Raw genomic sequence first — 27,710 nt, forward strand, 5'->3', positions numbered from 1 at the left:
TGGAAGAAAAAAACTCAGATGAATGCGTGTGTTTGTTAGTTGATCTAAGACTGAACTATTTTTCTATTTGTGAGTTGCCTAAGTATACAGGTGTAATCAATAGGCAAAACAAATACCCAGATGTTAACCACACGTCTCATCTGATCTGAGATGGTTACCGTGGCTGCCTGATCAGCATGCCAAGCTACGAAGAACAACAAATCCCGAGAGTGGCCAGCGCGAACGTCGTGGAATACTGAAGTGCAGCAGTGCGTCGTGGAAAAAGTGCAGCAGTGCGTCATGGAAAAAGTGCGAGAGGTAGGCAAATTAAAACTAATCGAGCTGAAGGTAATTAATCCAGCTGCAGAAGAGTTACGTGGGGGCACCAAACCTCTGCTTACAGGTGGGCCAGGGGGTATTAATCTGTCTGGGGCTGCAGCGGCGTGTGTTTGCAGCCGGTCTGCACCCAATTTGCTTCCCGCGCCGCACGGGCAGCCACGTCGCACCTCCGTGCACGCACACGACAGCCAGCGCGATCCAACCCCCCCCCCCCCCCCCCCCCCCCGCCCCAAAAAAAAACCGCCGTGCCGTGCCCATCCGGGGCCGCGCCACCGCCGGATCCCACGGCCTCGGGGGCGGGGCCGCCCGAAGCAGCACCGAAAGCAGCGGAAACGCGCGCGAGCAAGCCCGCGCCGCGCTGCCTCCGACTCTGCTCCGCGCCGGCTCCGGCCCGGGGCGCCGCCGAGATGGGCGCGGACGGCGGGCCGAACCGGGCGGCGGAGGCGCCCCAGCACGGGGAGGAGGGCGGCGACGCGAGGGTGTTCCGGTGCTCGGACTACTCGCTGCCGCGGACGACGGTGGCGCTGGCGCTCTGGCTGGGCGGCATCCACTTCAACGTCCTCCTCGTCCTCGCGTCGCTCTTCCTCCTCTCCCTCCGCGCCGCCGCCATGTCCGTCCCTCCCACCCACCTACTCTCAATTAGACAAAAAAAAAACTCACCTTTTCCTTTGGTGGAAGATATTCTTAAGAGATATTTTCATCCATCCTGCTCGTGTAAACGTCCCTTACTAACCCGGGTCACGATGCAGAGTGGTGGCGGTCCAGCTCTTCTTCATGTTCGTCCCCGTCAACGACAGGGACAAATGGGGCCGGAGCATCGCCAGGTACCCTCCTCTTCTTCATTCCTTCCGTTTCTAAAGGTTGGGATTCAGTTCTCTCTTCTTCACGGTAGTTGAATTGCCAGCGTGCGCGCCGTGCAGGTTCATATGCAGGCACGCAATGGGCTACTTCCCGATCAGCCTGCATGTGGAGGACTACAAAGCCTTCGACCCCAGCAGGGCGTACGGTGCGTTTCCAATCCTATTTTTCCGTTCCTGGATGCTTCAGTCATCATATCCATCATCCATTCCACCATTGGAGTTGGTTCTTTAGGCTACTCCTGGGCCCAAGCGTCGATTTCGTTGCTGACGATAACAAAATGGAGAAAAAGGAAGGGAATCTTTTATCTGCTGAGTTTGTGGTGATAGTGATGCTAGTGCTCTGCATTTGCAGTGTTTGGTTACGAGCCACACTCCGTGCTGCCGATAGGACTGTCAGCTCTTGCTGATCTTGTTGGTTTTATGCCTTTGACTAAGGTCAAGGTCCTCGCGAGCAGCGCGGTAAGTCAGCTAAGTGCCTTGAGCTGACGTTATTCAGTGACCTTTTTAGGGGCTCCGCTCATGACGGTTGATCTCAAATTGGTCTTAGGTGTTCTATACCCCGTTCTTGAGGCAGATTTGGACATGGCTTGGATTGGTACCTGCGACAAGGAAGAACTTCTATTTCTACCTTAGAGCTGGCTATAGTTGTATCGTAGTGCCTGGTGGTGTCCGGGAAATGCTTCATATGGATAATGATTCAGAGGTTTGGTTTCATCATCTGTCGACGACCCTTTCTTGTATCTGTTTATTTGCCTACAGTCCAAAGGAACTACGTCATATTCATTATTTTGGCATGTGTTTTACAGGTTGCTTTCCTTAAATCAAGAAAAGGGTTTGTCAAGATAGCTATGCAATCTGGCTGCCCTTTGGTCCCTGTTTTCTGTTTTGGGCAGGTAACAATCTTGCTTTAGTTCATTATGCCCCATATGTTATTTCTTTAAATACAGGTGTAAGAAAACTATAAAGAACTGAGACTCTAAACTAAGAAAATGTAATTAAAGTTTTCAGTTAATGATTCGCAAATTCATATCTTAGTCCCTTGCCGGCAAATGCATTTGTGAAAAATAGTATTACTGATTCTCTATTGTTTTCATTTGCTTAGAGCTATGCATACAAGTGGTGGAGGCCAGGTGGGAAGTTGTTTGTCAAGATTGCTAGAGCAGTTAAATTTACTCCCATTATCTTCTGGGGAAGATTCGGGTAATTTCATCCTTCTTAGTGTTCTGTTCTTCTTTCAGACTTGATTTTTCACTAATATTTACGCTTTTGGTTTTTTTCACTAATTGTGATCTTGGAATTAGCAAATTTTACATGGCCTACTGACTTTTGAGTGCAGGACACCCTTTCCCTTTCCAAGACCAATGCATGTGGTCGTGGGTAAACCTATTGAAGTCGATAAAAATACCCAGCCTACGATTGATGAGGTAGGTTCAGAAATGTTTTTACACAGGCTCATGATTATTCTCGTGCTACATCACTCTGCAAACCAATACAAAAATATAGAAACCTAATTACAAGTATCCATGAATTGAGATGTTGAAAGGAAACAAGATTCTGGTGCTGGCGCAATGATATATTTTCCTATCTTCTTACTCTTTTAAACAAGACTTTTGTTACAAAAAATGCTTTCTTTCATGTTATCAATCTGTTTCAAGTTTCTGAAATCATGTTCCTGGGTGCTGACAGATTAATGAAGTCCATGAGCAGTTCATCATCGCCTTGCGGGAGCTGTTTGAGAAGTACAAGGAAAAAGCTGGATATCCTTGCCTCCATCTAAGAGTCCTATGACATTCCAGTATCAGGCTCCAGTTATGATTTAGCCATAACGTGGCCCTACGCTGCTCTCCCTGAAGTTCCAAACTGTGCACTTCGCATGCATTCAGGCTGTAGTTGCTGCATTGTGGTGATGATCATAAGGCTCCTAGCTCCGATGCAAAAAGGGGCATTGGATGCTCATGAGTCAGAAAGCCTTTCAGTTGCTTGCTTAACTTTGGTCGCTGAAATGCATATGTAAAGATAGACAGATAGGTACTCTGCATACCAATTACACAATATTGCATACTCATGAAGATTGGTGAGATAAGCTCCCAGCTTTAATCTTCTGAAATAAAAACGAGTAATACGGGCGCTTGATAATTGGCGTGTTCTCCTTACAGGCAAGCGTGGAAAGTTTGTGTTTTAAAAGTCTCTAAAAAAGATCTGCTTAAGTTTCAGAGTTTTCTCAAGTTTTTCGGTTATGAACTTGGAGGTGAATTAAATATACAATATGGATTATATCCATTGGATACTTGAGAAATCAACTTTCATTACTGGTCCATGACACATGTAATCAAAATGTTGAAATATAGTACATTTCAAAAATCGTTCTTTTTAAAAATAAGAGAAATAAGTAATACAAGTATTGAATCTTATTGTATTGCATTTATTTTAAGTAACAAAATTGAAAATGGACTTACGTTTGAAAGAAAAAAAACATTTTTAAGCTTGAGATAAAAAGTTACTGCCTACCAAATCCCTTCTAATTAAACTGTACCATATTTATCCATATGGTTGGCTAGTTAATGATCGGAAATGTCGAACCATATGTTACTCGTCCCGCTGCCTGAAGCCGGCACCGCCGGATGCCGACGAGGCCCCCGAGCTCCCCTGTCCCCTCCCGCGGCTCGCGCTGACGCCCCCGAGCTTCCGACGCCCTCAAATCCAGTACGCCTACACCGCGCCGCCGACGACTCTGAGCTTCTCTCGCCGCCCTAAACCCACCCCACCTTCCCCTCTCTGTTCGTCCGCCCCGCCGGCGCCGAGATGGGCGGTGCGCGCGCGTCCAAGGCCTCCCGCCGCGCGCACGAGATCGGTATAGTCGCTCACCTCCTTTCGCGTCCATCCCCTCTCCCATTCCCGTGCGGTTCGGCACCGCATCTCACAATTCGCATCCGGTTCGGCAGATAATGTCAGGAACAGCGCCGGGCTGCCGTCAATTTGCCCGCGCTGCGCCCGTTCAGCGGAGCGAGGCGGTCAGATTTCAATTCAGCACCCTGCACATTTGTTTTCCCTTTTTGGGTGTTGTACGATTTACATACTTACATACAACTACCAGTTTGGCTGTTGGCGTGATTGTTTTTTTGTTCATTTGTTTGTTCTGAGGTGTGCTGCAGCAGGAACTACCAGTTCTAGCTTGAGTTCAACTTGTCGCACACTTATTTCTCTCACACACCCTCTCCACCATTCTACCGAGCCCCTTACCAACTTGACCTTTCTGGCATCAGTGGACCTGTCATTGCATTGCCTCACTAGTGCACTACCTTATGGCCTCACAGTCTCAAGCTGCTTCACCAGTGGCCCTGTCTAGGGTCGGTCTCTTCCGTTGTTATCTTTTCTTTCCACTGTCTCAATGTTGTGGCCTCAGAAGCACTCCATGTCTAGCCAAAACTGGGTTATTTTGGTCTCTAGGTGTCATATACCATGCTTTTGCATGATTGTGATGAGTTAGACGGTAAATTGGACTAATGAATAAATTGGAGGGTGCTAGATTGAGTTTAGTCATTATTTTTTCGGTTGCAAGGTCACACACACACACGCGCGCGCGCGCGCAAAATTACGCATGCATACCACAGTGACACACTAGTGAGTGTGCACCTATAAAATTAAACCACTGAAAGCACTCACGCATGTGTAAATCTTAGGCATTAGTATTTGAATGGTACCCTCACGCTTCCATCACCACACTAAGAGATGGTTACCAGTTTGTCCATTATCTTTTCAACTTATTACCATTGTTCTTCTTTTTGGGTCTACAAATTTTGAGGTTTGCCTCCTGTCCCTTATGAATTAATAAAGAAATGTTTGTTTACATGCATGTCCATATTAAGCCATCTTAAAATATAAAGTGATATTATTGTGCATTTGCAGGATGAAGAAAAACTTGGGTAGAGACCAGATTGCGGTAGAGATTAAGAAAACCAAAGAAGCTAATGCTGAAGATGAAGGTATGGTTTTGCTCTTACTCCTCCGTTCTAAGAAAACTGCAATCCTAGCATTTGAAAAAAAAATCCACAAAGAGTGCAATTCTAGAAATTGGATCTCAACTACCTGCCTAATTAAGTGGTCAGATTTGATTTGCATACCAAAACTAACTGCATGTGGCCAATAAATGAGGGCATGAGACTTTTTCACGCCACGACTAATCTGTCTGAAAAGTATTAGAATTGTACTCTTTATGGGACGGAGGGAGTAGCTGGTAATATTAAAATGACATGACATTATTTGAGCATTATATATATGAAGGGGCTTCTGAACAGTTCCTATCGGCCGGTATTACATTTTCCAGCATAACGTGACTGCCAATTTTGTACGGAACACAATCCTGCACCCCCCCCCCCCCCAAAAAAAATCCCCAAAATCAATGATCCCCAATGGTGAATTTTGGCTAGTAGGGGCTATTTACCTATTACCTAACAACGTTCTGTAATCTCAGGAAATTAGAGTTTTAAATCCCTGACACTCTTTTTTGGATGTCACTACAACTTTTAAACAGCATATCCTATACCAATTTGTAATATGGAGAGTTGACAGTATTGATCCCCTTGTTGGGCTTGTCCACATTGAAAATTTTCTGTGCAGATTAATCTTAGTTCAGATAGGAGATAAAATGCTAAAAGGTAAATGTGTTTACGTTTTGTTACCCTATTCATCAGCATGACTAATCAAATTACAATTATATAGTAGCTTCTGGTATTTTTATTGTAAGACAATCCAAAAATCAGTCAGGAATGTTACAAACTTCCTGTGTCTTGTTCGGATGTGCTCCCGAGCCAGGCAGCAATATGGACCTTAGGCCAACAAAATGAGGGGCCTGGGGATGCTGCCTGGGTCAGGCAGCTTTCAGAAGCAAAAAAGCCCTGAAGGCTAGTGTTCTTTTCACGTTAGCTGTGCTGAGGCAATGTCTCAATTGAGGTATTTATCTGAGAAATGATATATGGCCTTGTTGGTTGAGCTTGGAGCTAAGCTAAGTTCTAATATGATCTGTCCAAGTCAGAATTGGTTTGATGGACTTCTAGCCCCAGTAATTTTCGTTAGCAATTTTTACATTTTTCGTGTGATTGGCAAAGGATCACATGGATATAACGTTGGGAATACCTGATGAGGTGGCGGCACTGGTAGATGTCCCAGCAAAAGAAAGATTTGCAAAGTACAGAGGATTGAAGTCATTTAGGACCTCATCCTGGGATCCTAAGGTTTTAATCACCACTAGTTATGTTGAATATAAAAGTATATTGCTGATTACTGCCATTTTAGTAGAGACCTTATTCATTCCATGTAACATAGTTATTTCTCCCATCTTGTTGACTGTAGGAATCATTACTACCTGAATATGCAAGAATATTTGTATTCGATAACTTTACACGAACTCAAAAGCATGTCCTTGCTAAAATTGCTGAGCTAAATGGAGTTACAAAGGATTGTGCTCAAGTGGGATCATATATGAGGCTTTATGTCAAAAATGTTCCATTGATATCGCGTCCAAACTTTGTCATCTATCAAGGACAATACCTGTGGTTGTTTTTGGTCTTCTTCAACATGAGTCAAAAATGTGCATTCTCACTTCAGGTACTCATCCTGCTCTAAACAACAAATTTCATTTGCTCCGATTTTCTGGCCCTATGGTATATCTAGAATGGTGTTGGTGTAGTTTAATTTTTATGTCAAAATAACCTATGATGCGTTCTTTAATTCATTGGCTCTTAGAGTGTCTTTGTTTTGGTGCCCTATGTTACCCTATCGAAAAAATGGTCATGCGTATTGTATGTGGGTGTTGTTTGGTTTGCTTCCAAAATTTTGACTAGGCAATGCATGTTGGCTCCTCTCCTCACAATTTGTGCTGAAAAGTTGGCAAAATCACAAGTGCCTAATTCCATCACCAAAATAACGGAAAACCAAAATTTGGCAGCTTTGTCAGCGCTGGTCAGGGTGGCATCCAAACTAGTTGATATGAATATTGCTTCTAACTCCTTTGGTAATACTGACAACTAGCAAGATGATTTTTTATGTTTTCTACATTTTAGTTTATATTTGTTGCTTGTTGGCAACATTGTTTTCTTACTGAAACAATAATACCTGAAGCTAAACGGAAGAGAATTTAAGAAACTGTCTCAACCCATGATTCTAAAGCTACTTTACAACTGGTTTTACCCCATGGCAAACCAGAGCTACCTCTTCTTTGGGAACCTGTTTGCAAGAGTGAGAATAAAGCTCCATTCGCGGGCAACTTTTTGATTGTAGCATTTTTGTTCTGTTTTCTCTTGGAGCTTATCCTGTATCAGTGTGCTATGTGGAGACACAATACCGATGCAAACAAGCTAAAATGCCTGTTGAGTACAATTACTGCTGACAAACTCTGTTTAAGATAAGCACTACTTTTTCTTGGCAGCATAAAGAAACATGACTGCTTTGAAGCTCCTATCAAATCTAAGGAGCCTTTGATTTTCAATGTTGGATGCTGGCAATTACAGCAAGGTAATGGAAGTTCAGTTTTACTATTAAGAAATATACATACATCTTGTTTTTCCTTTGTTTACCTTTACATTTCACCTTGAAAGATATCTCATTGTTCGTTTGTATCTTAGGCCATGTTTTCATCCGACAGCCTCAACTGCAACAAACATAAGATGGAAAGATTTCTACACCATGGATGGTTTTCTGTTGCTTCTGTGTATGCTCCAGTTTGCTTTCCTGCACTTCCTCTATTTGTTTTTTAAGAACAGAGATGGCGAGCAGCCACTGCTGTAGGTTCATTAAATAGTGGGGACCCGGATTGGAACACTGAAGAAAATTGTTTTGACAAGTAAGCTTGGTTGCATCTTTACAAGGCAGCTAACTCTGCATAATTCCTTTTCCTTTTTCCTTGGAAGGGTTTGATTTTGTACTTAACTACACTATTAGCTTTATTTTAAAGTTATTTCGCCTTTAAGGCTCATTTTTAGATCTCAGCTAATATAGCGGCATATTTTGACATGTTATGCAGGTATCCAGAGATCCTCAAAATTTAAAAGCTATTTGTGCGGTACACAATGCTGCAAACGATCCAAGGCAAGTATTTATATTCCATTGATATATCCTATATATTCATATTCAATGCCAATAACAAGGTTATTTAGCAGCCTGTTGAGCTTTGGACAAAACATGGTCGCTGTGGACGAATCAAGGAGACTGTTAGTACTCATGGTACGTTGGTTGGCTACTAGTCTACTACTCTCGACTGGTTAGATTCAGATCCCTATCACAGTGCTTCAGCTGACCTCTTCTGCCCCCTAACCCACCAGGTGCTATGAATTGCATATTCAATAGCAGCATGATACCGTGTGCATGAGCTCGTACAATCGCGCATACCGAAGATGGCCTGAACAGCTTTACCAGGCATAAGATGGATCACATACAGCTGCTGGTATACCAAGGTGTAACGAAGCCTTGCTGGAGGAAGATAACGAGTGCTTGTGCCAGGAGGCAAAATTTCGACCATGTTGAAAGAGAGGATTGATCAACGACAAACTTGTATTGATCTCAAGCGTACAATTTATACAGCTATGAGCTAGCGGTAGTGCCTACAGACGCGGCGAGCTGAGCGGTGCGTGGCCAGCGAGGCGGGCGCAGCGCGCGTACAGGCGGAGGACGCAGGCGTGGGCGTGGTGCGTCCAGTGGCGTGCATGGCGCTCAGGCCGCGTGAGGCCGTTGGGGCTACGCCTATGCCCGGTCATGGCCGTTGGAGCTATTAGAGCTGTTACATTGTTCAACACCCCCCTCTCAATCTCGACGTGGGCGAAGCGGCAGCGAGATTGTCCCTGAAGTCGATGAACAGCGATGACGACAACCCTTTTGTGAAGATGTCTGCTAGTTGTCGTCCGCTTGGCACATGATGAACACGTAGCTGGCCAAGTGCCACCTTCTCTCGAACGAAGTGGATGTCCAGCTCGATGTGTTTCGTGCGCCGATGATGGATGGGGTTGTGAGACATGTACACTGCAGACATGTTGTCGTAGAACGCCATGGTAGCCTTGGGGAGGTCGAATCGTAGCTCGGCGAGAAGATGACGAAGCCATGTACACTCGGCGATGGCGTTTGCGATGGCTCGGTATTCCGCTTCTGCGCTGGACCTGGACACCGTCTGCTGCCGCTTGGAGGACCAAGAGACCGGCGAATCACCAAGGAAGACGCAGTAGTCGGACGTAGAATGTCGGGTGTCCGGGCAGCCGGCCCAGTCGGCGTCGGAGTAGGCGGTGACAGAAGCTGTGGTGACCGGAGCAAGCTGGACGCCGAGGTGCATGGTGCCCTTGATGTACCTTAGAATCCGCTTGAGCATCGTCTGGTGGACGTCGCGAGGAGCATGCATGTGGAGACACACTTGTTGCACGGCGTAAGCGATGTCACGACGCGTGAGCGTTAGGTATTGAAGAGCTCCGGCAAGGCTGCGGTAGGCCGACGCATCGTTGATGAGGACGCCATCCTCGGTGGACGGCTTGGACTTGGTGTCGGCCGGCGTGGTGGCGATCTTGCAGTTCGTCATCCCGGCGCGTTCGAGAAGCTCGGAGGCATATTTGGCCTGGTTGAGGAAGAAGCCGTTGCGGTCGCGATGAACTTCCGTTCCGAGGAAGTACCTTAGTGGCCCCAGATCCTTGACGGCGAAGGCTTGGCGGAGCTGCGTGACGATGCGCTGTAGGACGACGGGAGTCGAGGGCGGACGGAATCATGTCGTCGACGTAGAGAAGAAGGTAGGCGGCGTCAAAGCCGTTGTTGAGGACGAACAGCGACGTGTCCACCTTGGACTGAACGAAGCCGAGCGCCATGACGTGCTTGGTGAAATGCTCGAACCACACACGTGGTGCTTGGCGAAGTCCGTAGAGCGACCGAGAGAGCAGACACAGCGTCCGGCTGCGCGGGGTCGGCGAAACCAGTGGGTTGCTGACAGTAGACTTGCTCACGGAGATTGCCATGAAGAAACGCATTGGAGACATCGAGCTGGTGAGCAGGCCATCCGTGCGTGGCGACGAGAGTGAGGACGGTGCGGATTGTCGCAGGCTTGACGACGGGAGAGAGTCTCGCTGAAGTCGACGCTCGGCCTTTGATTGAAGCCGCGCACCACCCATCTGGCTTTGTAGCGTTCCAGCGAGCCATCATAGTTGAATTTGTGCTTGAACACCCATTTGCCGGTGATGATGCGCGCGCCAGGCGGGCGAGGAACGAGGGTCCAGGTCTTGTTCTCCTGCAGCGCACGGAATTCATGTTGCATCGCGGCGAGCCAATTGCTATCACGAATGCAGTACAGATGTGGGTACGGGCGAGACTGTAGCGGTGGCTGGGATAGCAGCAGTGGCCATGGCATAGTCTGCGTACTTGGGATGTAGAGATGTGACGGCGCCGGTTTTAGAGCGTGTGATCATCGGGTGCTGGAGTGCAGGTTGTGCGGGTGGTGATGCGGCGGGCATTGCTGGTTGCGCAGCTGGCGATGCATGGGGAGCTGGCGCGGCTGACGGAGTTGGCGGCGTAGCTGGCACAATGGATGCTGGTGCCTTGCAGCAGACGTGACTGGTGCGCCCCGGGCAGAGCGCGCGCTTGGGGTGAGGCGGCAGATGGGTGTCCAGAGGCGCGCACGTAGAGGGAGTTGTCGGCGCAGTGGGCACCACCCGCGGCGTAGTATCATCGTGCAGTGTTGATGATGAGGGCGCGGGTGCAGGCCGATTGGGCTCGTCCCGGAACGGGAACGAGCGCTCGTCGAAGATTACATGCCGAGAGGTGATGACGCGGCCGGAGGAGAGGTCGTAGCAGCGATATCCGTGATGATCCGCCGGGTACCCGATGAACACATAGGCCGTCGAACGCGCGCTCAGCTTGTGCGCGGCGGTGGCGGTGGTGTTGGGGTAGCAGCGGCAACCGAAGACACGCAGGTCGTCGTAGCGAGGTGGAGCGCCAAGAAGGAGCTCGTGTGGCGTGGTCGTGCCAGTCGCGTGACATGGACGCCGGTTGATGAGGAAAGTCGCCGTGGCGAGCGCCTCAGCCCAGAACGCCAGCGGAGCTGCACAGTGAACCAAGAGAGTGCGTACACAGTTGTTAATCGTGCGAAGCACGCGCTCGGCTTTGCCGTTTTGCTGCGACGTGTAGGGGCAGGATAGGCGGAGCTGTGTGCCGTGGTTGGAGAAGAAAGCGCGAAGAGCATAAGAATCAAACTCTTTGCCGTTGTCTGTTTGCACAGCCAGGATGGGCAAGCGGAATTGAGTATGAACATAGGCAAAGAAGGCACGGATTGTGGGCAGAACCTCAGATTTCTGTCGCAAGGGAAAGGTCCAAACATGGTGTGTATAATCATCAAGAAAAACAATATAATATTTGCAACCCGTGTGACTTAACACTGGTGAGGTCCAAACATCCAAATGTAACAATTGGAAGGGAAAATAACTGTGTGATGTAGAGTCTGAAAATGGCAGCCGAGTGTGCTTGCCAAGACGGCAGGCATTGCAGGCATGATCGGTTGCCTTATTACAGGTGAAATCAAAATGCTGAAGAACTTGAGAGAGGGCTGGACTGCCTGGATGCCCAAGTCGTTCATGCCACAGAGAGACGGTCGGTGCAGCGGAGGTAGTGAGGCCGTGGTGCTGTGGTGGACGAAGAGGGTAGAGATCGCCGGTGCTGTTACATCGGAGAATCTCCTCCTTGGTTGGCAGATCCTTGACAGAGAAGCCATGGGGGTCAAATTCAACAGAGACATTATTATCACGAGTTAGACGACGAACTGAAAGAAGATTCTTAACAAGAGGAGGGCAGATAAGAATGTTATTCAGTTGTAGAGGAGAAGTGGAGGTGGGCAAGATGGCGGCGGCATGGTGGTGAACGGGCAGCAGGGCGCCATTGCCAACCATGACTGTCGCGGAGTAGGGCTGGAGGCGAGGTGCCAAGAGCATACCAGATGAAGATGACATATGAGTGGTGGCGCCGGTGTCGAGATACCACTCAGAGCCAGGGGGAGTGGTGGCGACGCCGGCGGACTGCAGCGCGGCGCTGTGCGAAGGTGCGGAGGGAGCTGCGCCGCGGTCATGGCCTGTTGAGGTTGAAAGGGCGGCCGTGGGCCGAGGACGCCCGCGCCAGGGGCCCGGAAGGGCATGGGCCAGGCCTGAACAAGGCCGGTCCAAGGGTTGTACCCAGCAGCCCATGGTTGAGAGGGCGGCCGTGGCGCGCCGCCGCCGCCGGAGTTGTTGGTGTTGTTGGAGCCGCCCGAGCCGCGGCCGCGCTTCTTGTTCTTGGGACCTCCACGCGAGCCGCCAGAGCTTGAGGACGCCTCAGTGGAGCCGGTGGAGGGAGCATTGGAGGTGTGGCCGGCGGCCAAGGCCTGCTCGGCGTCGGCCTTGGCGTCGTGTTCCTCGCCCAATTCCTCAAGGATCATAAAAGAGCGGGCGCTCATGAAGGTGTGGGGTGGGAACTTGGCTTTGATCACCGGCTTGACGTGGCGGAAGCGCGGGTTGAGACCGCGCAGGAGGTTTAGCACTTGACTCGGCTCGGAAACGGCGTGGCCGACATCACGAAGTTGATCGGCGAGGTGCTTCAGCTTGGCGCAGTACTGAGTGATGGACATGTCGCCTTGTTTGAGGCTGCGGAATTCCGCCTCGAGGTAGACGACACGTTGGAGCTCGTTGTCGCGGAAGAGGCCCTCGACATCGCCCCAGAGAGAGAATGCAGAGCGCTTCAGCTTGTGGACGATGTCGAACACTGACTTGGAGACGGTGGCGTAGATCCAGCTGACGATGTAGTGGTCGACCATGCGCCACTCAGCGTCACGTTCGTCCAGCGGCGGGGGCGAGCGAACGTGGCGAGTGAGGCCAAACTTGCCCAGCACCTCGTCGAAGAAGCAGCGCCAGTGCCCGTAGTTGGCGTCGTTGACGTCCAAGGTGACAGGAACGTGGGTGCGGATGTTGACTGTCTGGAGGACGGAGGCGGGAGTGGGCTGTGCAGGTTCGATGATGATCTCGGCGTCAGAGGACGAGGAGGAGTGGTCAGAGGAAGCGTCCATGGTCGCCGACGGCGAGAGCAGGGAGTTCGAGAGAGCAGGGAGTTCGAGAGAGCAGGGAGTTCGAGAGAGGAGGTTGAGTGGGGACTCTTAGGAAGACCCGGGCTCTGATACCATGAAAGAGAGGATTGATCAACGACAAACTTGTATTGATCTCGAGCGTACAATTTATACAGCTATGAGCCAGCGGTAGTGCCTATAGCCGCAGCGAGCTGAGCGGTGCGTGGCTAGCGAGGCGGGCGCAGCGCACGTACAGGCGGAGGACGCAGGCGTGGGCGTGGTGCGTCCAGTGGCGTGCATGGCGCTCAGGCCGCGTGAGGCCGTTGGGGCTACGCCTATGCCCGGTCATGGCCGTTGGAGCTATTAGAGCTGTTACATTGTTCAACACATGTCATTGCTCGTTAGGGCCTACATCATGCCACATATCTTTTCACCTCGATCTCAATCCACGCATCTCTTCTGTGCCATCTGCTGACGCCTCGATGCGGATATGAAGAACAAAGACAGACTGAGGCGGTCTCGATGAGGAACCAGTATATGCTGTAGTACCGATAGTTTCTTGAGGTTGGCAAAAGTTGTATTGAGGCGTATTTGTCTATCTGCTGGAGTTATGTAACCGGAAGAAAAGTATGGGCCCTGGAGTAAACCAAGGTTCGAAGATGAACAATGACTCAAACCTTGAGAAGTTAATTGTCAAATGTCAGGCATTTGCGCAAAAGGCAAGAATGTGTTGTGCCTAAGCGTGACTAAGCAGTACCTTATGACATCCTAGAACATGAAGAAAACTGAAATTTTATTAGAGATAAGGATGTATCGGCATCTTATATCCAGACAGAATGCATATAATCTATTTTTTTTCTTAAAAAAACTCGTGGGCTTGGACTGAATTGCTTCCTCAGTTTATCGGAACAATTGGAAACCAAGTTAACAGTGGGGCGATGATTTGTCTGGCAAAAGGTTTCTATAAGGACAATGCACGCACACACGTCATGTAAACAATATTCAAGTTTTCTGATTGACTTTTGCTTCATCTTGTCAGGAGCCAATGTAGCTAGCTAGGGTGACAACAAAACATGCTATGAAGCGCAGATTGGCTAGGTAATATTACTTCTGCAAAACAAACACTCCTATACTTAAAAAAAAGTAATGCTTTTGAGTTTTTCCCGTAGACATTATTGCACTGAAGAATCTACCACGGAAGAGAAAACAAAACCGGAAGAGGCCAGAGGCGTTGCATCGCAGTCAGATCTCCAGTTTAAATGTCAGGTATATGGGTACAGTAGATCGGCCGTACGTCCTAGCCTGCCCTCGTGCCTGCTTGACCGGCCAAGCCAGCCGGCTCGAATTCGAAGGGGTAATTTTGCTGACACTCTTTAATATTTATTGGTTTTTGCTGCTGGATACTACTAAATCTTATATTTGCTACTAGACACCCTTCAAGTTTGGATATTTGCTAAAAACATCATATTTATTAAAATAATAATTTTCTGGTTTAGAGGGGAGAGAAAACATGTAAAATGACCAAATACCCCTGCAGGACCACACTGCTCAGATACACGTAGATAAAGAAAAGAACCATTACAAGGCTTAATATCCATACATGTTCAGAGCCATTACAAGGCTCAATGTCCATACATGTCGACAACAATATTTTGAGGTTCAAATAGTGTGGCCGTCAGCGCTGGGCACTTCCAGCAAGCGTGGGACGGGTCACAACGGCATCGGCGTTTGGGAGTAAAGCGCCTGATTCGTGGGCTGGGGTGGAGCGGGGCACTAGTTAGTGTGGGAATAGAGCGAAGCTACACGAGCAGGGCCGATTTTGATGGAATTTGGGGTCGGCGGCGCCGCTGCCTGGGCTGCAGATGGTGGCTGGCGGCGCTTCCCACCCATCGCTGGTGGGGAAAAGATGGAGCTGGGAAGGGATGTGGCCGAGGAACAGGTGGGAGGGAGGGATCAGATGGATAAGATAAGATGTTAAGGGTATTTTGATCTTTCTTTTAATTCTCTTACTTCTTTTACCAAAAATAAATATTATAATACATCTTATAACACATATATAAATATGAAGAGTGTTTATTAGTAAAGATAGAATCAAATACTGTCCATCGGTAAACATCAACGTTGAATAGTTTCTACCAGCAAAATTACCCACTTCAAAACCATCAACTTTTAGCTTTCTTCGACACCGTCGCCTGCACGCCAGCACCTACAGGCTCACTGCACAGTGCTGCGGCGAGTCGTACGGCCGAATCGCTTCTTTATTGCTCATCCGTACTGGTGGATGGATAAGCGTGCCTTGTCGTACGCCTTGGAGCTCGCATTCTAGGAAGCGATTTAAATTTTATTAGTTCATTCAAAATATTTAAATTTAAGGTAAAGTGATGACTATTACTTCGTTCCGAAAAAGAGTGCAACTCTCGCATCTCTCCCGAGAAGTTAAATAATTTTAAATTTAATCAAATTTATATAAAAATTACTAACATTTGTGTCTTTAAATAGATTTAGTACAAAATATATTACATGATTAATCTATTAATACTTATTTTGTAATATGTTAATACTATTTTATATAAATTTGATAAAATTCAAAATTATTTGACTCCTCGGAAGCGAGATTTGCATTCTTTTTGGATGGGTAGAGTACATGCAAATAGTATGGAAACATTGAGGAAACTATGCAGCTAAGACCAATCTCTGTGGGAAGTGTCATCGCACAGTTATCAAGACTAGGAACTTGGTAACTGTGCCGGAGCAGTATTATGGTGATAATACTTCTCTCTTATTTTATAAAACTCCCTCTCCTTTCTTCTTATAGATGACTCTGTCTTGTCAGCAAATCTACTAATGTGGCATGCCATTTAATGTTCATGATATTTCTATGACTTCTATTGAGATTAGTCTAATAGGTGCATATTGAAAACATATAAGTTAGAAATTAAGGGGAGTGAATAGGGCTCTGTCCAAGGGAATGTTTCTATAGCATTAATTAGTGCGTCATGCTTATGGTGATGTGGCAATATAGTTAAGGAGAAAAGACAAAGATATCAGCACATGCAAGAAATCAGCTCTACTTGGAAACGAAAAGAGGGATAGGAGAAGGATAACAGGGAGAATAGAAGAGGTTGGTTGGGATCTATTTTGAAGAAATTATTATTCAAAAAGATAGTTTCTATGTGTAGTGTCTTATAGTAGTGTTTGGGTTAGAATTACCCCTATATACTCCAGGCGTTTTATAAAGCGGTACGTATCGATGTAGTATGGCGATCATTAAGGTGGCAGGAACAGAATCTAATACACCTTACATGTGCGGCCGCGATGAAAGTTGGATCTGCATGGTTCCGTGCACTTCATCTCTAGTGCTTGCCAAGGATATTTGCAGGGGCGCGTGCAAATTTGGAAGACTAAGGAGACATGGCCCGCTGTAGTTATTCTCATCTCGTCTTGGTCTATGGAACAATCAACGTGGCTCTGTTTGTTTCCCTCGGCTAAAATTTAATCCCGTCACAACGAATATTTGGATACCAATTAGAAGTATTAAATATAGATTAATTATAAAACCAATTATATAAAGGGAGACTAATTCGTGAGACGAATGCATTAAACCTAATTAGTCTATGATTTGGTAATATTGTGCTGCAGTAAACATATGCTAATGATGAATTAATTAGGATTAATAGATTTATCTTGTAAATTAGTCTTCATTTATGCAATTAGTTTTATAGTTTAGTCTCCTAATTGATATCCAAACATCCGATATAACTCGTGCTAAAAATTAATCACTAGCAGAAAATGGTCTAACCTAATCCTAACCACCGGACCTGACGAACTTGACCCAACTGTGCTTGAAAAAAATCAATACGTGGGTTGAACTCAGGTCGAAATTTATGACCCGCCACAAAATCGGACCAGGCACGGATCAAATATTTTTTTACATGAAACACGATCTGGTCCAAAAATTATAAAAAACCGAATTTTACCCGACCCGACCTAACTACGTATCAGGTTGTGCCAAAAATCTAACCAAGTGGTCAGATCGGGTTGGATTCGGGCCCAAGGAAAAATACCGGATTTTTTTACCCGATCCAATAAATAATTAGGTCTGCTCCCCACTCCAATCAGGGGTATAAGAAAGCCTCCCTCCTCTCGCCTCCTCTTACATAACAACAAATCCCCTAACCCTTACCCTAAATAGTTAGCTAAAAAGTGTCTAATATGTTAACAAGATCTCATTAAGTTGGTGAGAATTAAAATTGTTTTGTTAAATATGAAGATTGCATAGTTTCTGGTAGTGTTCATGTTAGCAAATGCCTGTATATTGCTATAGTCGATGAAAGGTTGTTTAGGGGTCGCAGCTGATTTTTAAAATGATTTTATTGTGTTTTCACATTCTCGTGGTATTCGAGTCTGTTTAGATTACAACGTTTTGTAGCGTTGTGTTCAATTTTCATTATATACGTTTTTGTTGCACAATCGGATCAAACTAAAATTTCTAATAAAAATATTACGTATTTTAGAAATAAATAAAGATAAATATATCCGCAATCCACAAAACAAAAGACACAGCAGCCCCACAACTGAACTATTTTTCCGAGTGCCTTCACACTTGGGGACAAGACTGCCCAACGCAAGATCTGCTGCTATATATCGCCGACAACAGCATAGCGATATCCCACAATGACTTGAACAGTGCAACACTGCAAACGGACTAGCTGCATGTCACTGTGCCAACATGTACCGTCTTCTTCGTCTCGTGCCCAATGCATCATAAATTTGCAAGGGGGATGGGACCCAACTAACAAAGATGCTGAACCGGTCATTCATGGCTCATGCCTCATGGTCGACGGGCTAAAAGAAGGGCTTCTTGATTAGCCAAAAGCAGCATCTAGCTCCGCGCATTGGCATCTAGCGCTTGCAAGGCGAACTGCAGCAACAGTGCTTGGCTGCTTGATTGCACGGTTTGGATTCGGCGGAAATGAACATCCGGGCCCCGGCTTCATATATAGTAATAGAAGTTGACAACCCTCCATTATCGTCTTGCCATCACTTAATAACTGTCTTATGGAGCCCAACAGATTATTACTTTGTTTGTCTGCAGATACACATCTCAATGGAGAGTTTTACAGGCATTAAGGGTACTAAGGGTCTGATTGGTTCGCTTCTAAAATATTAGCATACCAAAATATGGGTAAGCTCATAAATTTTAGCACTGGTTTGGTTGAAGGCTAAAAAATAGCCTATCTAACCAAATGCTATTATAAACTTGCCAAAATTTTGGTAAGAAAAATTGGCATGCCCACATTTTAGCATGCCACCAACATTTTGGTATCCAACCAATCAGCCCCTAAATTCCATACTATATCGGCAAAATTGCTGACTTGACGAGATCATTATAACAAGAAAGAAAGGAAAGAAAGGAGTAGTTTCATCCTATAAAACCAGACTTAATGGGGGTTTTATAAGAGTTTTATGACTATTAAATTTTATATGTCACAAGAATTTGCTGAAATGACATAGTGTTATTAAAAGAAGAGGGGAGTAGGAGCATGAGATGAGAGAAGAGTTATATTACTATAACACTCATCCAGCTCGGTTACTAAGTTCTCAGTTTTTATAACTGTACAAGAATACACTAAGATTGGTCTGAGAGAGGAGTTTCATCTCATAAGATCTAGCAGATACATAGTTACTAAGTTTTTAATTTTTAGTAACATTACAATAAAATTGTACGGTGAAACTCCAATAGTTTTTCTCTACCCAATTACAACAGCTTAGGTGAAATTGCTAGAATCCAATAGTTTGTTCTCTGCCCCCAAGCACTCCACGTGCACGGGCGCACGCCGAGCTACTCCCTAGACTCGAGGCCTAGAAGCCTACGCCACAAGGACGCCAAAGCCTGCTCATCCATCTCCTGCCAACGACGGACTGTCCGGGTGCCCCCCGTTGATCGAGGTAAGCTCCTACTACAAGCGTTCACTGGGACGAGGAAATCGTCAATGCTCGATGGTGTCCACTAGGGATCTCAGCTCAGCATGTGAACGGTTTGCCCCAGTGTCAGCAGGCTATATAGCAACGATAGATGAACAAAGGATATTTAAAAAAATGTATGAAAAAGAAATAAAAAGGTAAGGTCTAGAGTACATAATAGATTGATTTCATCGATTGTGCTTTTCTAATCAGCCTACCCATCCACTATTATTAGGCCCATTTCTTTTTTGGAGCAAGATCATATCGATCTTGAACCTCTGATGAAACAGTTTCCTGTCCTCTACAATATTGTTAGGAAAAAGAATCAAACAATGGCTTCAAGTTTAAATAATACTCCTTTGAATATTTCTTACGGAAGGGTCTTAGTGGGAGACAAGTTAAGAGAGTGGAATAGACTGGTTTCTATGGTGATTCATGTGAATCTTGAGGAGGCACAAGATCTTTTTGTTTGGAAAGCCAATCAAAGTTCTATTTTCTCAGTTAAGTCAATGTACATGAGTCTCATGCAAGAAAATAGTATACCTGATAACTATACAGCCTGGAAGTTAAGGTGCCACTAAAAATTAAAGTTTTCTTATAGTATCTCAAGAAAAGGGTAATCCTCACAAAAGATGACTTGATTAAGAGAAAATGGAAAGGAGAAAGAAAATGTTGTTTCTGCAACTTTGATGAAAGCATTCAACATTTGTTTTTGACTGCCATTTAGCAAGGTTTGTTTGGCAAGCTGTATACTTCACGTTTGGCATTAACCCACCTGTAAGCATTGCTAAATGTTGGGATCTTGGCTTAATGGGTATACTGCAAAACTTAAAAAACAATTGCTAGTTGGCACTTCAGCTTTGTGCTGGGCCATTTGGCTTTGTCGAAATGATGTTGTATTTCATTGATCGATCCCTAACTCTTATTTGCAGGTGATCTTCAGAGGGATATACTGGGCGAGGTTTTGGTCGCAGCTGTATAAGAGGAAGCGAGAAAATGTACGAAAAACAATTGCCAACGGCTGGAAGGACTGGAGATGGAGTTGTTTACTAGAAGTGTCTGGAACTTTAGAAGCAGGATAGATACCTAAGAGTGTCTCTTTTTTGCGGTTCTCTGTTGCTCCCTGGCTCAGACCAGCTAAGCCCTTTTGGGTCTGTTTCTAAGCTATGCTGTGACAGCTTGCATGCTGTGTTCGCTCTTACTGGCTGTAGTCATTCGCATATGAATGATCAAGGCCGGAACTTTCCATATTCTAAAAAAAAATCATGTCAATCTCTTTCTTAAACGGAAGCTCCAACTCTTTCCTAATTTACCCCGTCCAAATATCCCAAAACTATGTGAAAACACATATGGGATTCTGGGCTAGTCTCCTTCATGAAAGAGATCCTAAACCAACCTAAGCATTTGGTCAAAATAAACAAAGAAACTCAAAGGCTTACTTCAAGCTTGACCCTTCAGGAAGCTCTAACAAGAACTAGTGGTAAGAGATGACTCTCCGATACCTCAAGAATGAAAAAAGTTATTGTTTTGATTTTTGTTCATCATTTTGTTTACTTATTGCATTTTTGTTTTTGTATGTACCTTACATCATACCTACATAGATTTTGTGTAAGTTTTTATGCATGGCTGTGTCTTTAGTATATCAAAGTCTAATCCATAAATCTTAGTGTGTCTCGGGCTTTACACATATCTATATAGACCCTTGGATTTTCCATAATCCAAATAGAGTCATAGTGATCTTTCATCACTTATTAGTGTGGTATAGATAAACCGTGATCCGATAGGGTTTTGGTTCCAATACTATTCACAAGTATATCACATAAAAATCCATGTCATTTTAACATCATATTTGACAATTTTTTAACATCATATAAAGAAAATAGTTAAAATGAATAATTTTACGATATTGTGAAATTAAAGTAATTTAGGAGAAGTTCATGCATAGGAGCCGAGTGAAATTCCTACAAAATTCTAATGAAATCATGCTTTTCCAAATTAGTCTAAAAGATGCCCAAATGCTAGGTTTAAAGTTGAGACCTTTGAAAAACATAGGATCTATGGAGGAATTTTGTAGTTCTTTAGGAATTTTCTTGTATGCCCTTTTGAAACAAAAAATTGGTAATCTTAGAATCCAACAATATTAGATCAAGCCTCTTGCAAACTTTACTTCTTGTCTACCTCTCTTCTACTTCTATGTTATCTAAACACTTCAACAAAAACTTTATTGCATTATAATTCCTAGTACTAGGTAAATCCAATTCTACACTTATCTTATTCTTGATTTTTGAAAAGGGAGATGCTAAACAAGTAAGTGGTCTAATTTCCGCTGTCTGATCAGTCACCTCTCACCAAGATGTTTATATACAACCCCTTGCTTCCCACTTCATCTTCTTCCTAGTTGTGCCCTACTTTTCTTTCCCTCCATGTGCCTGTGAAAATAATACATCATCATCATCATCCACCTTTAGCGGGCTATTTGGTTTCGGGGACTAAAGTTAGTCCTTGTCACATCAAATCTTCGGATGCTAATTAGGAGGACTAAACACATATGGGGGCTAATTCACGAGATCTATTAAACCTAATCAATTCATCATTAGCGCATATTTACTGTAGCACCATATTATTAAATTATGGACTAATTAGGCTTAATAAATTCATCTTGCAAATTAATCTCCATCTGTGTAATTTAATTAGTTTATGTTTAACACTTCTAATTAGTAATCAAACCTTTGATGTGACGGGGACTGAAGTTTGTCCCTAAAATCAAATACCTCTAACGTCAAATCTGGGTTACCGCAATAACTTGAGCTGCCACACAAATAGCCTATTTTTTGCTCCTTCATCACTACCACCGCCATTGATGTATTGGTGTTGTCCTTGGCTATTGGTGTTTTCGTCTCGTAGGCTCCCTACTCTGCTCTTACCTTCACAACCACGCTACACTGTCACCCGCGAACAATTCAAGTCGGATGGTCATTAAACCCTCCCAAAACCCCGGAACTCTAAAATCTCATTGGGACTTGGCATTTGTAGGTGTACATAATTTTTCATATGAAATCTAAGGTTTTGTAGAAGATTGCTGTATAGGAAGTTTGTTTTGAAAATCTTGGGTTCCAAAGAGGTATTCCCCGTATCCTCGCCAAAACGCCAAAATCTGTCACCGGAATTCAGGGAGGGAGGAGTAATTTGCAAACCGGTCATGGCTCCCTTCAGTTACCTCCTGCGATTCCCCATCGGTCCTCCCCTTCCAGCTTTCCTCCTCCTCGCCTTTCGCCAGTGCTGGCCCCAGCTAGAGCCCACCTACCGCCTCTTTCTTGCTGCCCCCAGTTCCTTCCTTCCTCCAGAATCTTGACCGTCCCCAAGAGCTTTTTGCTTGGGCGGCGCCGCACCGCGCCGGCCAAGATTTGCTTCGAGGACTAGGGAGAGATGCATGATGCGCGCGTGCGCTCTGACCTCTAGAACTCAGCGCCCCCACACTCCTGCTGTTAGCTACTGGTAGTGGTAGAGGAGCACTCGCCAAAGGTACCCTCCCTCTCTCTTCTCTCAAGATTCGGCCATTGGTTTGTCACCGCTAGATTTCGGTATCGCCTCCCTTTTCCCCGCTTGGAATATGCAAATGTTTGGTTCCCGATTGGAGCTTAATTCCTGTCCGACGTCCATGGCGGATGGCGTAGGTTTGGGGATCGGTCAAGCAGATTGTCCAAGAAACGATCTTGGGAGCGGGCACCTGCGAGATCAAGAAGCTGGCGGCGAGCAAGTGGTGGGAGCGCGGCGGTGAGGGCGTCATGGCTGGAATGGATCCCGGCGGCGGCGGCGAGGCTGGGGCTGCGTCGCACTACCTGGACCTCCTCCGCGCGCAGCAGCAGCAGCTGCAGCACCAGCAGTCGCCGCTCTCCCCATCCTCCCACGTCAAGATGGAGCGCTCCGCGCCGTCGCCCGATAAGAGCCCAGCCGGCAACGTCGATCCCGGCGGGGATCAGCCCTCGTCGTCGGCCCTGGTGCCGCCGGAGGGCGGCGGCGGGTCCGGCGGGCAGACGAGGAAGCCGCGCGGGCGGCCGCCGGGGTCCAAGAACAAGCCCAAGCCGCCCATCATCATCACGCGGGACAGCCCCAACGCGCTGCACTCCCACGTCCTCGAGGTCGCCGCCGGCGCCGACATCGTCGAGTGCGTCTCCGAGTACGCGCGCCGCCGCGGCCGAGGGGTCTGCGTGCTCAGCGGCGGCGGCTCCGTCTCCAACGTCGCGCTCCGCCAGCCAGGCGCCGAGCCACCGGGCAGCCTCGTCGCCCCCCTGCGCGGGCAATTCGAGATCCTGTCCCTCACGGGCACCGTGCTGCCGCCGCCCGCGCCCCCGGGGGCCAGCAGCCTCAGCGTGTACCTCGCCGGCGGCCAGGGACAGGTCGTGGGTGGGAACGTCGTCGGCCAGCTCATCGCCGCCGGGCCCGTGGTCCTCATGGCCGCTTCGTTCGCCAATGCCGTCTACGAGCGGCTGCCGCTGGAGGGTGAGGAAGAGGTGGCCGCGGCTACCGCAGCCACAGCAGCCGCCACTGAGCCCCAAGGTGAAGCAGAAGCGGCCGGAGAACAACCACAGCAACAGGAGGCGTCGCAATCATCAGGGGTGACCGGAGGTGATGCTGGTGGCGGCGGCATTGGCCATGGAATGTCACTGTACGATCTTGGAGGGAACGCGGCTGGCTACCAGTTGCCAGGTGACAACTTTGGCAGCTGGAGACCACCATTTTGATCTACATACCAAGCTCTTGGCAATGGCATTGCATCAGGGCAAGTGTCAGAAGATTCCATGATGGAGGAGCTCCCTGATCATGCATTTTGGTTGAAGGCTACACTTTGACAAGGGCATAAGGCAATGTGATGGGTGCTGATAATGCATGCAGCACTTGGGGTTCGATGGGGAATAATCCAAATTGATGTACACATATACCATCTATGGCAAAGTGAGTACCAACAATGAAAGTCCATTTTTTGGGTGATCTATTGGTCCAACAACATCCAAGAAGGTCAGTAGGTCCAGTGTTTAACTGTTTAGAGACCATCCTGTCATCTTTTGCTTTATAATGATGTTTGTCAAGTTGTCATGATGTTTGCCTTTTACTTCTATTTAGAAGGATAATTATTATGTCCTTTTTACTACTTGCACTCTTTATACTACTGCTATCATCTTTTCATTTCTTTTTGCCTCACACTGTTGTTTAACTGAGGAAAAAATTGCAAAGAACGAATAACCTACCTTGTTTTCTCAGCCACAAACCTTCAATATCTATGTGCCCATTTCATAATCACGCAGTTATTTTTGTACATTCTCTTTTTTGAACAGCCATTGTTGTACATTCTCACAAAACTACAATTTTGTGAGTACTCCCTTATTTTGTACTAGCTAAATCCACATGCCCCGATGTGTTCATGAGTAGCTGGGCAATTGTAAAAGTTGATGCACTTTCGCTGACACACGAGCTCGGTTGGCAATAAAAGAAATTGCAGAGTTTGTTTGATGGGAGCCCAAGCTATTCATAGATCTATTGCATAGGAATAATGGTAATAGGTTCGTGTGTATTAGGTTAAGATATTGAGTAGTTTGTGAAATTAATCCAATGCTAACTCAATACCATGTCCGGGAACGAGTAATTTTTTTCAGTATTTCATAGAGTTTGTACTGATTATTGTAAATTCAATAGTCAAAACTTGTTTTTCTATGTCTAAATCTTATTTCCTTCGTTTTAAAACGTCAGAATGTTGACTCGGTGCAAGAATATTACAAACTTGTCTTACCATGTTAGCTTACCATATTCATTTGACATCATATAATGTATAACTGGAGAAATTAATTGTTGGTGAAAGATTACGATGAAAACTTTGAACTGCATGCGCGTCTTATGAAAAGAGACATTTTCTTTTTGAAAATTACAAAAGAAAAAACAGATTGAGTGAGGGAAAGGGTGTACGGGTACGGAAAAGCTGGCATCCAGTCCAGCAGCCCTCCCTCTGTAACTACTCGCTGCTAGTGTCACATTTGTACAGGCTGCCTTGTCTGTTTTTGTCTCGTCCAAACGAGGTTGGTAGAAGAAGGTGCCAGTGCCATCAAGTACCACCACTGTTCACTGCTCAGCATCAAAATTGAAAAGAAAGAGTGACTTAATCTCAAACCTCTTGAAATAATTACGAAATTTTTTGTAAGATTTGGATTTTGAAGGACCAGTTCTACGTTTCAAACCCTATTATAATTTTACGCTTTTGGTGCGTTTTTCTTTTTTGCTTTCTGTTCACGGACGTAGCCTGGGCCTAATTGGCAAATCTTCACGGGGCCTTTCTGCAGAAAGTACAGTTTGGGCAGTCGACAAGACCCAAAAGGGCCTTGTGTTCGTACTGTTCCTAGGTCCCACACTTTGCTTTCTCCGTGGAGATGCCGAGTCAGGTTCAGGTCCCCTGGAACCCCAACGGCTCGAGCTTCTTTTTTTTACCCGAATCCCGATGCAGTTGTTACCATTACCAGGGGAAGTAAATCTGAACAGTTTCTAGATCAGATCGGAGGGGCTTTTTTTATCTACGGGAGAACCACAGATCACCTATGGACAGGTGGGGGCGCTAATAAACAGTTGAACATGAAATCCTATCTTTGTGATTTTAGGACTCTGTCAGGACTTAAAGAAAACGAGGAAAAGGCCGCACAAGTGAAATTGGCAATGGTTATGGGTTAAGCTCAAGGAGAGCTATTTACTTTTACGGTTTAAAACTTTATTGCTCATTGCCTCATTTGGCACTGCTGTATTGAACATCTAAATAGCGTTAGAATGGAGTGAGATGGCATGATGCCGATGAGGACGAGCCTCCTTTGCAGTTACGCAGAGGGATTCGTGTTGCTGACACACAGTGAAATAGTCCATCTACAGTAACGATGTCGTTTCCTGGTACTATACCATGCATCAAATCTAGGATCACGAGACTGCTTATATGGCACAGATATTTCTAGGATAAAGGATGTGGCATGTCTTATATCTTACATGTGTTGTAATGTATTTGGATACAAGTAGACTAGTCGGTATAGAAGAAAACTACTCGATATGATTACTTTAGGATTCCTAAATTCATATCGGATTAGAATACCAATAACCCTGTCCCCTAGAGTATATAAGGATGGGCAGTGACCCTCCTCCAAGGCATAACCAATCTCAGGCAATACAAACCACTGTACACGATATAGGTTATTACGTTAAGAACCTGTGTTAATCTTGTGTTGCTAACACCTTCAAGTTTCTGATCTCGGTGACATCCTACCTACAAATCCACCACCTCGGGGTATCCTCGGTGAACTTTGTGGTAAAACACCGACACCATGTATCTTTATGTTACAATTTCCTCTCCACAATCCTAACTTTCTACATCACTCTATCCAAATCCTTCCACTTATCATCAATTCTTTCTGGAGAGGAAGTAAAGTGTACAACTGCTAGTTAAGAAAATATAAAACCACTAATGGCTAGGTAATAGAAACGGAGCAAGGAATTTAACATGAGGGGGCTAGTGAAATCAAATCATTCATACGCATAATGATAAAAGCAAAATCACCATGTTAGAACATCGATTTGTTGCATGAAATAGCTATCTATATAGATTTATAAGCCTTGTCTTAACAAAAGCCTGCCAAAGTAAAGATAAATCAATTAAACCTGCCAGTTAAGGAAGGGAAGATAACCAAGCTCTAGAGGAAAAAATTCTTGAACTAGAGTATTTTAATCTCATGAGTGAGGCTTGGCTTTGAGGTTAAGACTAACTAAGAGCTAACGGGATGAGCCAAACCTCAAAAAGCATTGTGCGTCTCCTAGAGTAGGAATGTTCGTTCGATGCACATATGTAGTTATGTACCAATACATTGTGATTCCTATCCAATAGAATCTAGAGACTTTCTCCTTTTCAAATTATAGATCGTTTAGATATAAACTATATCTAGATACATATAAAAAACTATATATATCTAAATTTACCAAAATAATCTACAATTTAAAACGGATGGAGTATTACATAACAATGCATGCGCTCTATGTTATGAAGGTCTAAGAGAATCTCCAACGGTCTCTCAATAACATCTTCTAATAAAGTGTTATTGGGATATCCCAATATCACTTTAATGGATTATTGAGGAGATATTTTACAGTAGGAAAAGTTCTTTTTACCTCACTGGACTTTGGGATGAATCCGCGTTTCCTCCCTAGACAATGAAATCGTCCGCCTGGAATTCTCGGACTTGCGATACCGGACACATGATCTCCCTGACCGATTTCTCTCAGTGGTTTTCCTCCTTTTCTTTTATATTTATTTTGGCTGAATATTTAAAAAATCATAGTAAATCACAAATAAATTGTAAAATAAAAAATTCAATTTTGTTGGCTCAACATGAGTAGATCTATGCAGTGAACATATGATATGATATAATTTAGTAAAAATATTTATTGTACTTTTAGATATATACTTTTCTGTAATTATTTCATAGCTACAGTTTTCGTGGTCCAATTAT

General features: G+C 45.5%; 2 protein-coding genes and 2 long non-coding RNA genes across 7 annotated transcripts; all 4 read left to right on the forward strand.

The window, feature by feature from the left end:
• Nucleotides 1–556: 556 nt before the first annotated feature.
• On the forward strand, nt 557–3,331 carry LOC112889354 (diacylglycerol O-acyltransferase 2D-like). The gene is made up of 9 exons (XM_025955942.1): nt 557–928; nt 1,068–1,142; nt 1,239–1,324; nt 1,531–1,637; nt 1,726–1,881; nt 1,985–2,071; nt 2,281–2,378; nt 2,515–2,602; nt 2,865–3,331. The coding sequence occupies exons 1-9, from the start codon at nt 726–728 to the stop codon at nt 2,964–2,966; spliced, it is 1,002 nt and encodes a 333-aa protein (XP_025811727.1). The 5' UTR covers nt 557–725; the 3' UTR covers nt 2,967–3,331.
• A 612-nt stretch (nt 3,332–3,943) lies between these two features.
• On the forward strand, nt 3,944–8,325 carry LOC112889355. 3 transcript variants are annotated; one of them, XR_003228075.1, is made up of 8 exons: nt 3,944–4,029; nt 4,121–4,189; nt 5,085–5,161; nt 6,284–6,443; nt 6,528–6,782; nt 7,603–7,688; nt 7,799–8,016; nt 8,197–8,325. It is a non-coding gene; the product is annotated as an uncharacterized LOC112889355 (long non-coding RNA). The 3 variants fall into 3 exon arrangements; XR_003228076.1 differs by lacking the exon at nt 6,284–6,443; XR_003228077.1 differs by lacking the exons at nt 4,121–4,189; nt 6,284–6,443 and having other exon boundaries at nt 3,946–4,029.
• Nucleotides 8,326–14,138: 5,813 nt separating this feature from the next.
• LOC112889356 lies at nt 14,139–20,178 on the forward strand. Its single transcript, XR_003228078.1, has 3 exons — nt 14,139–14,319; nt 14,391–14,575; nt 20,118–20,178. It is a non-coding gene; the product is annotated as an uncharacterized LOC112889356 (long non-coding RNA).
• Nucleotides 20,179–22,464: 2,286 nt separating this feature from the next.
• LOC112889782 (AT-hook motif nuclear-localized protein 25-like) lies at nt 22,465–24,372 on the forward strand. Of its 2 annotated transcripts, none has more exons than XM_025956551.1 (2): nt 22,465–22,707; nt 22,860–24,372. In XM_025956551.1, exon 2 carries the CDS (start codon nt 22,971–22,973, stop codon nt 23,925–23,927), a length of 957 nt encoding a protein of 318 aa, XP_025812336.1. In that variant the 5' UTR covers nt 22,465–22,707; nt 22,860–22,970; the 3' UTR covers nt 23,928–24,372. The 2 variants fall into 2 exon arrangements, with proteins under 2 accessions (XP_025812336.1, XP_025812337.1); XM_025956552.1 differs by having other exon boundaries at nt 22,692–22,766.
• The last annotated feature ends 3,338 nt before the right edge of the window (nt 24,373–27,710 follow it).

This window comes from Panicum hallii, chromosome 4, assembly GCF_002211085.1.
Source record: "Panicum hallii strain FIL2 chromosome 4, PHallii_v3.1, whole genome shotgun sequence".
Classification (NCBI taxonomy): domain Eukaryota; kingdom Viridiplantae; phylum Streptophyta; class Magnoliopsida; order Poales; family Poaceae; genus Panicum; species Panicum hallii.

Bases quoted from the DNA above. Each gene is read 5' to 3' on its own strand.
- LOC112889354 (XM_025955942.1), top strand. From the start codon at position 726: ATGGGCGCGGACGGCGGGCCGAACCGGGCGGCGGAGGCGCCCCAGCAC. The intron at 1,882-1,984 runs GTTTGGTTTCAT...TGTGTTTTACAG, and splicing joins ATATGGATAATGATTCAGAG to GTTGCTTTCCTTAAATCAAG. The intron at 2,072-2,280 runs GTAACAATCTTG...TCATTTGCTTAG, and splicing joins CTGTTTTCTGTTTTGGGCAG to AGCTATGCATACAAGTGGTG.
- LOC112889782 (XM_025956551.1), top strand. From the start codon at position 22,971: ATGGCTGGAATGGATCCCGGCGGCGGCGGCGAGGCTGGGGCTGCGTCG.